This window comes from Mixophyes fleayi, chromosome 4 (genome assembly GCF_038048845.1).
Source record: "Mixophyes fleayi isolate aMixFle1 chromosome 4, aMixFle1.hap1, whole genome shotgun sequence".
NCBI lineage: Eukaryota > Metazoa > Chordata > Amphibia > Anura > Limnodynastidae > Mixophyes > Mixophyes fleayi.
This window is the reverse complement of record NC_134405.1, coordinates 2,311,559-2,324,803: the sequence shown is the minus strand read 5'-3', so window position 1 is coordinate 2,324,803 and position 13,245 is coordinate 2,311,559. Positions and strand designations below refer to the sequence as shown.

Here is a 13,245-nt window from a genome sequence, read left to right as displayed (position 1 = left end):
TTGGTGATTATAGTAATGGTAATGATGGGGGTGTTGGTGATTATAGTAATGGTAATGATGGTGGTGTTGGTGATTATAATGGTGGTAATGATGGGGGTGTTGGTGATTATAGTAATGGTAATGATGGTGGTGTTGGTGATTATAGTAATGGTAAGGATGGTGGTGTTGGTGATTATAGTAATGGTAATGATGGTGGTGTTGGTGATTATAGTAATGGTAATGATGGTGGTGTTAGTGATTATAGTAATGGTAAGGATGGTGGTGTTGGTGATTATAATGGTGGTAATGATGGGGGTGTTGGTGATTATAGTGAGGGTAAGGATGGTGGTGTTGGTGATTATAGTAATGGTAATGATGGGGGTGTTGGTGATTATAGTGAGGGTAAGGATGGTGGTGTTGGTGATTATAGTAATGGTAATGATGGTGGTGTTGGTGATTATAGTAATGGTAATGATGGTGGTGTTGGTGATTATAGTAATGGTAATGATGGTGGTGTTGGTGATTATAGTAATGGTAATGATGGTGGTGTTGGTGATTATAATGGTGGTAATGATGGTGGTGTTGGTGATTATAGTAATGGTAATGATGGTGGTGTTGGTGATTATAGTAATGGTAATGATGGTGGTGTTGGTGATTATAGTAATGGTAAGGATGGTGGCGTTGGTGATTATAGTAATGGTAATGATGGTGGTGTTGGTGATTATAGTAATGGTAATGATGGTGGTGTTGGTGATTATAATGGTGGTAATGATGGTGGTGTTGGTGATTATAGTAATGGTAAGGATGGTGGCGTTGGTGATTATAGTAATGGTAATGATGGTGGTGTTGGTGATTATAGTAATGGTAAGGATGGTGGTGTTGGTGATTATAGTAATGGTAAGGATGGGGGTGTTGGTGATTATAGTAATGGTAATGATGGTGGTGTTGGTGATTATAGTAATGGTAATGATGGTGGTGTTGGTGATTATAGTAATGGTAATGATGGTGGTGTTGGTGATTATAGTAATGGTAATGATGGTGGTGTTGGTGATTATAGTAATGGTAAGGATGGTGGCGTTGGTGATTATAGTAATGGTAATGATGGTGGTGTTGGTGATTATAGTAATGGTAAGGATGGTGGCGTTGGTGATTATAGTAATGGTAATGATGGTGGTGTTGGTGATTATAGTAATGGTAAGGATGGTGGTGTTGGTGATTATAGTAATGGTAATGATGGTGGTGTTGGTGATTATAGTAATGGTAATGATGGTGGTGTTGGTGATTATAGTAATGGTAAGGATGGGGGTGTTGGTGATTATAGTAATGGTAATGATGGTGGTGTTGGTGATTATAGTAATGGTAATGATGGTGGTGTTGGTGATTATAGTAATGGTAATGATGGTGGTGTTGGTGATTATAGTAATGGTAAGGATGGTGGCGTTGGTGATTATAGTAATGGTAATGATGGTGGTGTTGGTGATTATAGTAATGGTAATGATGGTGGTGTTGGTGATTATAGTAATGGTAATGATGGTGGTGTTGGTGATTATAGTAATGGTAATGATGGTGGTGTTGGTGATTATAATGGTGGTAATGATGGTGGTGTTGGTGATTATAGTAATGGTAATGATGGTGGTGTTGGTGATTATAGTAATGGTAAGGATGGTGGTGTTGGTGATTATAGTAATGGTAATGATGGTGGTGTTGGTGATTATAGTAATGGTAAGGATGGTGGTGTTGGTGATTATAGTAATGGTAATGATGGGGGTGTTGGTGATTATAGTAATGGTAATGATGGTGGTGTTGGTGATTATAGTAATGGTAATGATGGTGGTGTTGGTGATTATAGTAATGGTAATGATGGTGGTGTTGGTGATTATAGTAATGGTAATGATGGTGGTGTTAGTGATTATAGTAATGGTAATGATGGTGGTGTTGGTGATTATAGTAATGGTAATGATGGTGGTGTTGGTGATTATAGTAATGGTAATGATGGTGGTGTTAGTGATTATAGTAATGGTAATGATGGTGGTGTTGGTGATTATAGTGAGGGTAAGGATGGTGGTGTTGGTGATTATAATGGTGGTAATGATGGTGGTGTTGGTGATTATAGTAATGGTAATGATGGGGGTGTTGGTGATTATAGTAATGGTAATGATGGTGGTGTTGGTGATTATAATGGTGGTAATGATGGTGGTGTTGGTGATTATAGTAATGGTAAGGATGGTGGCGTTGGTGATTATAGTAATGGTAATGATGGTGGTGTTGGTGATTATAGTAATGGTAATGATGGTGGTGTTGGTGATTATAATGGTGGTAATGATGGGGGTGTTGGTGATTATAGTAATGGTAATGATGGGGGTGTTGGTGATTATAGTAATGGTAATGATGGGGGTGTTGGTGATTATAGTAATGGTAATGATGGTGGTGTTGATGATTATAGTAATGGTAAGGATGGTGGTGTTGGTGATTATAATGGTGGTAATGATGGGGGTGTTGGTGATTATAGTAATGGTAATGATGGTGGTGTTGGTGATTATAGTAATGGTAAGGATGGTGGTGTTGGTGATTATAATGGTGGTAATGATGGTGGTGTTGGTGATTATAGTAATGGTAATGATGGGGGTGTTGGTGATTATAGTGAGGGTAAGGATGGTGGTGTTGGTGATTATAGTAATGGTAATGATGGTGGTGTTGGTGATTATAATGGTGGTAATGATGGGGGTGTTGGTGATTATAGTGAGGGTAATGATGGGGGTGTTGGTGATTATAGTAATGGTAATGATGGGGGTGTGGTGATTATAGTAATGGTAATGATGGTGGTGTTGATGATTATAGTGGTGGTAATGATGGTGGTGTTGGTGATTATAGTAATGGTAATGATGGGGGTGTTGGTGATTATAGTAATGGTAATGATGGGGGTGTTGGTGATTATAGTGAGGGTAAGGATGGTGGCGTTGGTGATTATAGTAATGGTAATGATGGGGGTGTTGGTGATTATAGTAATGGTAATGATGGGGGTGTTGGTGATTATAGTAATGGTAAGGATGGTGGTGTTGGTGATTATAATGGTGGTAATGATGGGGGTGTTGGTGATTATAGTAATGGTAATGATGGTGGTGTTGGTGATTATAATGGTGGTAATGATGGGGGTGTTGGTGATTATAGTAATGGTAATGATGGGGGTGTTGGTGATTATAGTGAGAGTAAGGATGGTGGCGTTGGTGATTATAGTAATGGTAATGATGGTGGTGTTGGTGATTATAATGGTGGTAATGATGGGGGTGTTGGTGATTATAGTAAGGGTAATGATGGTGTGTTGGCGATGGGGGTCTTTGTTTGATATTGGGGAGGGTGGAGGATGGGTCTGTGTCACATTCTGACTCTGCTCTCTCTTATTTCACAGGTCGACCAGTTTCATGTTAATCAGACTCGTAAGTTTTATCTTTAATTTGTTTAATAAAACATAAAGCCTGATTTGTCCAATGTAGTCAGTCCATGGGATAAGGCAGTAATAACGCCATTGTAAGGTAGACCTCAGGCACACACACTGGTGCAGAGTGGGACGTGTGCTGGTTTGTGTCCGGTATTTGGGTGAAATCACTCTGCTCGGTCTTACAAAGTGATCACACGTAAATGCACCTATATATATATATATATACATGCGCATATCTGACACTTATGATTCCTTCCGTCCAGAGAGGCAGAACAAGAAGGGGAGTTCTGATGTCCGTTGAGTACAGTGAAAGCGTCTCATACAGACCTGCAGGAATACGGTCATACGCCTGTCAGGAGATATAGCTTTTGCCCCGGCTACGGGGCAGGTACATAATTATGCTGCTGATGATGACTTGTCGTAAACCAGGGGCATATGATGCGCAGGTGCACGCGTCTCGAGATGTGTACATGGGTGGGAGTACGCTAGTTTCCATGCTTTTTTTACCGTAAGCTACTCCCAATTTGTGACAGATAGATGCTCAGAGAATGGTTTTTAAAGCTTAAGCATCAAGCCCTACTAACTCTATTTCATCCAAACCTAATTACAAAACACAGGCCATTAACCCTCCATGTGCTGTAGTGTATGTACATGGAGCAGTAACTCTCTGTTTCTGGAGTATGTAATATTTAGCAATTAAACAATGCATTGGATTTTGGCGACAGAGTAGGGGAGAGGGTGACACACATGCTGCATGTTATACCACTATGTAAGTACAACCTAGCGCCAACCCCTCCTCTGGACACACCCTCTTCTCACACATGGAGGCGTAAAGCGAAGTACAGGAGGGAAATATAGCAGTTTCATGGATCGATTTTCTCTCTTTAGTTTGAGAGTAAGTTCCCACTGGAAAATATTCTGGATAAATCTCCCTCTTTTTGTCAAACTGCTGTATGTGTAAGTTGGCTGAACAGAGTCCCCGTAAAATGTTCAGAAATATTCACCTTTCCAATATCTGTCTGCTGCAGGGCCATCTTTTCCATTGGGCACGATGGGCAGCTGCCCGGGTGCCCCATAGGCAAGGGGGCCCCATAGGCACGGCTCTTAATGAGAATAAATAATCCTGCAGAAGAATAAAACCTGCAAAAACAGCTACAAGGGTCACTGAGCAAGTACATCTATCTATCTCTCTCTCTATATATCTATATCTGTATCTGTATACATCTATATATCTATATCTATATATCTATATCTGTATCTGTGTACATCTATATATCTATATCTATATCTAGGGGCCCCGGTGCACTGCTATGCCTGGGGGCTCATAATGTTGTTAAGATGGCCCTGGTCTGCTGCCAATTCCTTGTGAGCCGAGAGGTCTGAATTCTACACGTGTCCCGTAATCACCGCTGTCATTTCAGAGAGCAGCATGTTCCAGAGCTACTGTACCTATGACCTGCTCAGCCCTGATGGACTTCTCGTCTACCAAGGGGTTGAGGAACGTGTTTGCTGCGGGCCCCGGATGGATGTAAAAGTCCGAAACACCCAGGGTCATAATGTCCTAAACCTTATTCTGCCGTACGAATGCTGCAGCTGGGACACCATAGTAAGATATGAGGACAAAAATACAAAATATAGAGCACTAGAATGGGTGAGATATGAAATATAGACTTTTATAATAGGTGAGAAATGAAATATAAACCTCTACGATAGTTAAGATATGAAATACAGACCTCTACGATAGGCGAGATGTGAAACATAGACCTCTATGATGGGTGAGAAATGACATATAGACCTCTATGATAGGCGAGATATGAAATATAGACCTCTACGATGGGTGAGATATGACATATAGACCTCTATGATCGGTGAGATATGACATATAGACCTCTATGATAGGCGAGATGTGAAACATAGACCTCTACCATGGGTGAGATATGAAACATAGACCTCTATGATAGGCGAGATGTGAAACATAGACCTCTATGATGGGTGAGATATGAAATATAGACCTCTATGATAGGTGAGATGTGAAACATAGACCTCTACGATGGGTGAGATATGAAACATAGACCTCTATGATAGGCGAGATGTGAAACATAGACCTCTACGATGGGTGAGATATGAAATATAGATTTCTACGATGGGTGAGATATGACATATAGACCTCTATGATAGGCGAGATGTGAAACATAGACCTCTATGATGGGTGAGATATGAAACATAGACCTCTATGATGGGTGAGAAATTAAAAATAGACCTCTATGATGGGTGAGATATGAAACATAGACCTCTATGATGGGTGAGATATGAAATATAGACCTCTACGATGGGTGAGAAATGACTTATAGACCTCTATGATGGGTGAGAAATGAAACACAGAACTCTATGATGGGTGAGAAATGAAATATAGACCTCTAGGATAGATGAGATATGAATCATAGACTGCTACTATGGGTGAGATATGACATATAGACCTCTATGACGGGTGAGATATGACATATAGACCTCTATGATGGGTGAGATATGAAACATAGACCTCTACGATGGGTGAGATATGACATATAGACCTCTATGATAGGCGAGATGTGAAACATAGACCTCTACGATGGGTGAGATATGACATATAGACCTCTATGATAGGCGAGATGTGAAACATAGACCTCTACGATGGGTGAGATATGACATATAGACCTCTACGATGGGTGAGATATGACATATAGACCTCTATGATGGGTGAGATATGAAACATAGACCTCTATGATGGGTGAGAAATGAAATATAGACCTCTATGATGGGTGAGAAATGAAACATAGACCTCTAGGATGGATGAGATATGAATCATAGACTTCTACTATGGGTGAGATATGAAATAAAGACCTCTAGGATGGGTGAAATGGCGAGAGACAATTATACATGGACAGGTGAAATGCAGATATATTCGGACAGGTGAGATACAGATATACATGGACAGGTGAGGTACAGATATACATGGACAGGTGAGGTACTGATATACATGAACAGGTGAGGTACAGATATACTTGGACAGGTGAGGTACAGATATACATGGACAGGTGAGGTACAGATATACATGGACAGGTGAGGTACAGATATACATGGACAGGTGAGGTACAGATATACATGGACAGGTGAGATACAGATATACATGGACAGGTGAGATACAGATATACATGGACAGGTGAGATACAGATATACATGGACAGGTGAGGTACAGATATACATGGACAGGTGAGGTACAGATATACATGGACAGGTGAGATACAGATATACATGGACAGGTGAGGTACAGATATATATTGACCGGTGAGGTACAAATGTAGATGTAGGCCCAGCAATGGATATCGGACAAGGTAGAACATACTTAGGCCATCACTATGCTGTGTGATAATCTGATGTGATCGGTCCTTGTGTTTCAGTTGCAGATCTCCGGTTCCTCGGGGGAGCCCTTCGGCTACATACAGAAGAACTGGGCATCCTTTAACATCCTGAACCCGTCTCATCAAGTTTGTCTTACAGTAAAATGTCCAGGATGGGGAGAAGGATTTATGTCGGATGTCACCTACCAGGTCAGTCCTCCTCCTGTCAGTACTTTGGGTTCATTTGTCACCTCTCAGGGAATCAGTTTATTCCTAAACCTGATATAAAGTCTCTGTGAATCCATATTCTCTTAGAATAATCAACACTTTAATTTCCCCAACAATCCCCAAATCATTTGTACATTACTAAAACTTGGCTCAGTTCTATGTTACACCAGAAATAACTCCAATTTTATGGAATTCTTTTTAAATTTTACAAAAAAACAAATTAAAGATAAAACTGGCGAATAAAAATAATTAGTATTTTTTACATCACAAATGTTTTTTCAAACAACTTGTTACTTCATAAATTATTTTTTTTAATCTTATGAAGAAGATTGTAACAGTTTTTCAAAAAGAACTTTTAAAAGTAAAACATATTCAGCATATACATAAAACCAAAACTACTGGAATATCTGCCCATATTTATCTCCCTTTCATGTTATACCTCTGTGTCATATTGTCACCTTTCGTATTATTCTACTGTTCCCGTTGATGATGTTATGGTGTTTTTCCTGGCAGAGAATCTGGGGTCCGGTTAGCATTAGATTCTCTGGGGTAACAATTGTATCTCTTTTGTGCCAACAGGTAAAGTCAGCTGATAAATCAGTGTCAGTGGGCGTCATCACACGTGTGTGGCGGGGATTCTGTAAACAACTATGCAATGGCAGCGATAATTACATTGTTCGGTTTCCAAATGATCTGGATGTCACTATGAAGGCCATGCTGCTAGCCTGCACCATATTCATTGTAAGTATAATTGTGAGTCCCGAGTGTGTGCTCACTGAGTATATGTGCGAAATCCTGTCTCCTATGACTGCACTCATGATATATGAATTAGTTTGGACTGTGCTGAAAGTTCATCCTGTTCTGTAACAGTGTATAAGGGTTCATTTCTCTAAGAGTCCACTTGTCTAAGAGTCCACTCTCCCAAGGTGTCCATTTATCTAAGAGTCCACTTTCTCATGGGAACATTTGCCTAAGAATCTGCTTGCTTAAGTTTCCATTTCTTCCTAAAAGAACACTTGTCTAAGTTGTTAGGACTCTGCCATTATATTAAATCTGGCCTGCAGTACCTCTGTACTACCATAGGTGCTGCTGCAATACTCGGACTATTCTCCTAACCTGCAGGAGTTAATCTCATTTGCTCCTGGATGCTAATTACCTGTGGCTGGCCTTTAAGAGACTGCCTTTCCCTGCAACCTGTGCAGTTCATCTATTGTCCTTACTACTGCTTGCTGTGAAACCTTTTTTTTGTTTTTTGACCTGCTTCTTGGTATTAACCCCTGATTGTTCTTACGTTTTTATACCACTTTTTGTGACCCTGACCCTTGGCTTTGATTTGACCTTCCCCTTGCCTATTCCTTGATACTTTGATGGTTCCCCTGACTTTTGACCCTATGGCTTGCCTGATGCTCTCTTTACTCGTGTCTCCTTGTATCTGTATCTTATAGTGTCATCAGAGTCATACCTCGTAAACCTGTTACCCTGTGATGCAGTTCACTATTTATACCTTGGAACCAGCTGCTTCTATGGACTAGTCCTTCCATTCCCTGCATCTTACCTTATTGTGTTATCAGAGTATACCTGCTATTTCTGGTATTAAAACCTGCAATTCCTATGAACTGAGTTGCCGTTTACAATTGTCTGCACCTATTAGTTCCTGTGTATCTCGGTTCTAATAAATACAACTTATTTTCTAAAACATGATTGCCTCTCCCTGGAGTTCATACTAGGAATAATAACATAAGGGTCCACTTTCCTAAGGGTAAACTTGTCTAAGAGTCCACTTGCTTAAGTTTCCATTTCTCTATGGGTCCATTTTCCTACGGGAACACTTGTCTTATGAGGCTCCTCATTTCTTTATTAAATAAAGATATCCTGTTTTGTAAAACCAAAGTAATACATCAAATTTTACTCTAAGTTCAAGAATGATACAAAATTGAGACCTTCATTGAGGCCGTTTGTGGCCAAACAAATAAACTCATAGATCTTTGAGAGGTCTAACTTACCATCTCCATCTCTGTAGCCCAATATCACCTGGTCTAAGCATCTAGATTTTATGGAGATAGCACTCGAACCATGTTGGCCACAAACTGTCTGGGAAGGCTGTGGGTATATACACCACTTTTAATATTACCTATCATTATCATCATTATTAACATTTATTCATATAGCATCAGCAAATTCTATAGCGCCTTACAATTGTGAACAAACAGTAATAAAACAATATTGGGTAATACAGACATAGAGAGAGGTAAGAGGGTCCTTCTCGGAGGCTCACAATCTATCTATTCAGAGCATCAATTGCCTTTTAGTTTTTAGCTTTGTATATCAAATTCCACTCACGTTAAATCACATAAATAACAAATGTTGTGATGCAAGTGATATATCATCTTGTTACATATCCTTTCTCCGTTCCAACACTTAGATTAGTCGGTCTCTTGTCCATAACTTTATAAACGTATACAGTATTGGCACAAGATCTGCCCTCCATACACTCCGTTCCTTTGTATTTAATGCAAAATGAGAAAATGTCCATTGTTAGGAACTTGAATTTTTTTGTCTATTCCAGGATCTTCTGTATCACAAGGAGCAAAGTCAAGCAAGAGCTGCAAGTGTCGCAGGTGCTGCAAGTGTTGCAAGTGCTGCAGGTGTCTTCATTTAATGAGGATAAGGAAATATCTGTATATAAGTAGTGTGCTGTGTGACATTATAGTACATGGGCAGCTATGCATCATATTTATGGCATTCATAGAAAGTGAGTACTCTATCACCATGCTCCAAGCAACCTACCCTACTGAGACATAATGATAGTGATGGATAGCATGATATATATACATCTAACCCCCATCCAAACCAAGACTCCATAGAGACATATTCTGATGAGACAGCGGAAGTGCTGCAAACATTTTATATGTAATCTCTGGACCCAGCCCTCATCTGCAGGGGGATTTGATTAACATGAAAGAAGGAGTTTCTTGCAGTTGGGGGCCATGCAATGCAGCTTTGGGTGTCAGAAACTACAGTTCCCAGAATGCCAAGCCGGCAGGTCTCAGGGTGTGCTAGAACAGAACTACATGTCTCACAGAACAAGCTGCAATACTGACTGAGAGAGCTACACACCTTACAGACAAAGCTTCCTTTTTAGTCCCCAACCAGGCAGAGCTGCAATGTTGCAAGAGTTAGCTGCCAGAAGATCAGTTAGAATTAATAATCCCAGAGGGGAATCTGTCACAGCCATATAATAAGATACTAAGGGAGCCCAGCTCTAGTGCCAGAGGAACAGAGGAAGTCAAGGTTCAGCCCAGGGTAATGGAGAAAGTCAAATTCCAGACCAAGGAGTGTTCGCTACCTGCTGCTTGTCTTGTCTCTTCACCAATATTTCAGGTTCCTGCTGCTGGTATTGCTGCTGCCCCTTCTTCAATGACTTATTGAAGAAGAGTGACTGGAGGTCATGCTAAGTCTTGGATTTGGGTTCAAATAACCCTTCAAAATTCCAGCACTCATCAGAGTCTGCTGCATGTGAGTAACACTGCCCATGTGATAGTCTGTTTGAGACAGAGGTACAGCCTTGGGTTACCCTACACTGCTGGGACAACTCCTTCTCTCATCCTTCTTATACATTGAGTAGTGCTTGTTACCCAAGGAACTACTCCACTTATCTACACTTGTCTACAAGCATTCAAGGGACAGTATCTCGTGGTGATTTACCTGCCACATAATAACAGTAATACTGGGACTACATCTCCCATGTTCATTTTCTATCTTGCAAGTTATTTCTTCAGAATTGATACTAGTCATCCATTCAGACTCTTGGCCTCAAGGTGTGCGGCTGAGGGTAAATTGAGAGTGTATCCCCTCTTTATTACCAAGCAAACCTGTGATCCTTTCAAAGAGTGGTAGATTAACATGATACTGATAGACAGCTTGTTTCATGGGCCTTGTATATGTGGTCATATATATATAAATATATATATATATAGTGTCTTCTTACTATTGTTGTTATTATACTACATTGAAGGCGCTATCGTTATTTTTTTTCATATATTATCTCTTCTTCTTGTCTATATACTATTATCCATGCTCTTATCATTTCCTGCCTCAACCACTGTACCCTTCTCCTCACTGGCCTCCAACACTTCCACCCCGCTCCCCTTCCTTCTATGCTCAATGTGGCCGCTAGACTTATCTTCCTCTCACGTCACTCTTCTGCCTCCCCTCTCTGCCTGGCTGTACTCTGGCTCCCCTTCCTCTACAGAATCCTCTTCAATCTCCTCACTCTCACATTCACCTACAATGCCCACTCTCACTCCACCGCTCCATATACCTCCGATGACCATGCCTCACATCTACTCTGATCACCACATCTGGATTCCAAATCTAGGATTTCTCCCGGGCTGCCCCCCTTCATTGGAATGACCGCACTCCTTTTATCCAACTCTCCCCTAGTTTGTGTACCTTTAAATGGGCACTGAAAACTCACCGGTTCTCAAAAGCCAACCAACTATCCACCTAACCATTTCTCTATGCTCTTACCTCACCTCTCCCACCCCCCTTCCTCCTTATAGGCTCCCTTTGCCCTAGATACCCTCCACTGACTCCCCCTTGTGCCTGTTGTCTGTTTACCCTTCCTTTAGGATGTAAGTTCTTACGAGCAGGGTACTTTTCCCTTCTGTCTCAAAACGTATTGCTTCTGCTCAAGTTACACTGGTACAGGCCTTGCTTGGGGCTTTTGAAGTCTAAGTAGTACTCATTTATTGTTCTGTGCTGTTATACCTTGTATGTTCTACTTTACTGTTTGCACTGCGGAAATCTTGTGGCACCTTACAAATAAAGGATAATAATAAAAATAATAATAATAATAATAATAATATAGCCTTCAATATTATTACTGCACTCTATTGTTCGGTTAATATTATTCTTCAGATATTTTGTATCTTATTGCTATCATATAATTATTATCTTGTTATTTTCCACCATATCATCATCATCATCATCAACAACATTTATTTATATAACACCAGCAGATTCCGTAGCTCTTTACAATTGGGAACAAACAGTTATAAAATAATACTGGGTAATACATACGGAATATGTTGGCGCTATATAAATAAATGATGATGATGATGATGATGATATACATAGAGGTAAGAGGGCCCTGCTTGCAAGCTTACAATCTATGGGACAATGGTTTGATACACAAGGGTATACACTACATCATATTGAATATTTGTCCAGCTAGAATGCAAAGGTTACAAAGTATTTGTATTTGGGCAGCACAGTGGCCTAGTGGTTAGCACGTCTGCCTCACAGCACTGGGGTCATGAGTTCGATTCCCAACCATGGCCTTATCTGTGTGGAGTTTGTATGTTCTCCCTGTGTTTGCGTGGGTTTCCTCCGGGTGCTCCAGTTTCCTCCCACACTCCAAAAACATACTGGTAGGTTAATTGGCTGCAATCAAAAATTGACCCTAGTGTCTCCCTCTCTGTCTGTCTTTGTGTGAGTGTGTCTATATTAAGGAATTTAGACTGTAAGCTCCAATGGGGCAGGGACTGATGTGAATGAGTTCTCTGTACAGCGCTGCGGAATTAGTGGCGCTATATAAATAAATGATGATGATGATGATGAAGTATTTAGTGGGCCGTATGCTCAGTCATACAACAATGTTGGTCAGAGGGTTATTGTCTTGTGTTAGTTGTGTAGAGGGTGGTAATAGGGTAAACTAGGGAGATTGAGAGGGTGGTAGAGTAATATTATAAGCTTGTCTGAGGAGGTGGGTTTTCAGACTACGCTTGAATGTTTGAAGACTAGAGGAAAGTCTAGTGGTGCGTGTGAGTGAATTCCACAAAGTGGGTGCAGCCGAAAGAGTCCTGTAACTGAGAATGGGAGGAAGTGATGAGAGTGGAAGAGAGACGCAGATCTTGTGTAGAATGGAGGTGTTGAGTTGGGAGATATTTTGAGACAAGTGAGGAGATGTATGCCAGTGTATGTTAGTAGAAGAATTTAATATTAAATTCTTTGAGAAATAGGGAACCAATGTAGAGACTGACAGAGTGGCTCATCAGATGAAAAATGAATTGCAAGGAAAGTCATTCTAGCTGCTGCGTGCAAAATAGATTGTAGGGGCTCGAGCCTGATTTTGGGAAAACCAGTAAGGAGGGAATTACAATAGCCGATGTGGGAGATGATGAGTGCATGAATTAAAGTTTTTGCAGTGTCTTGTGTCAGATA

General features: G+C 40.5%; 1 protein-coding gene across 1 annotated transcript; it reads left to right on the top strand.

Moving 5' to 3' along the window:
• The first annotated feature begins 3,191 nt into the window (after positions 1-3,191).
• On the top strand, positions 3,192-9,679 carry LOC142149614 (phospholipid scramblase 3-like). Its single transcript, XM_075204937.1, has 6 exons — positions 3,192-3,284; positions 3,386-3,417; positions 4,841-5,021; positions 6,853-7,002; positions 7,600-7,761; positions 9,587-9,679. Exons 1-6 carry the CDS (start codon positions 3,192-3,194, stop codon positions 9,677-9,679), a joined length of 711 nt encoding a protein of 236 aa, XP_075061038.1.
• The last annotated feature ends 3,566 nt before the right edge of the window (positions 9,680-13,245 follow it).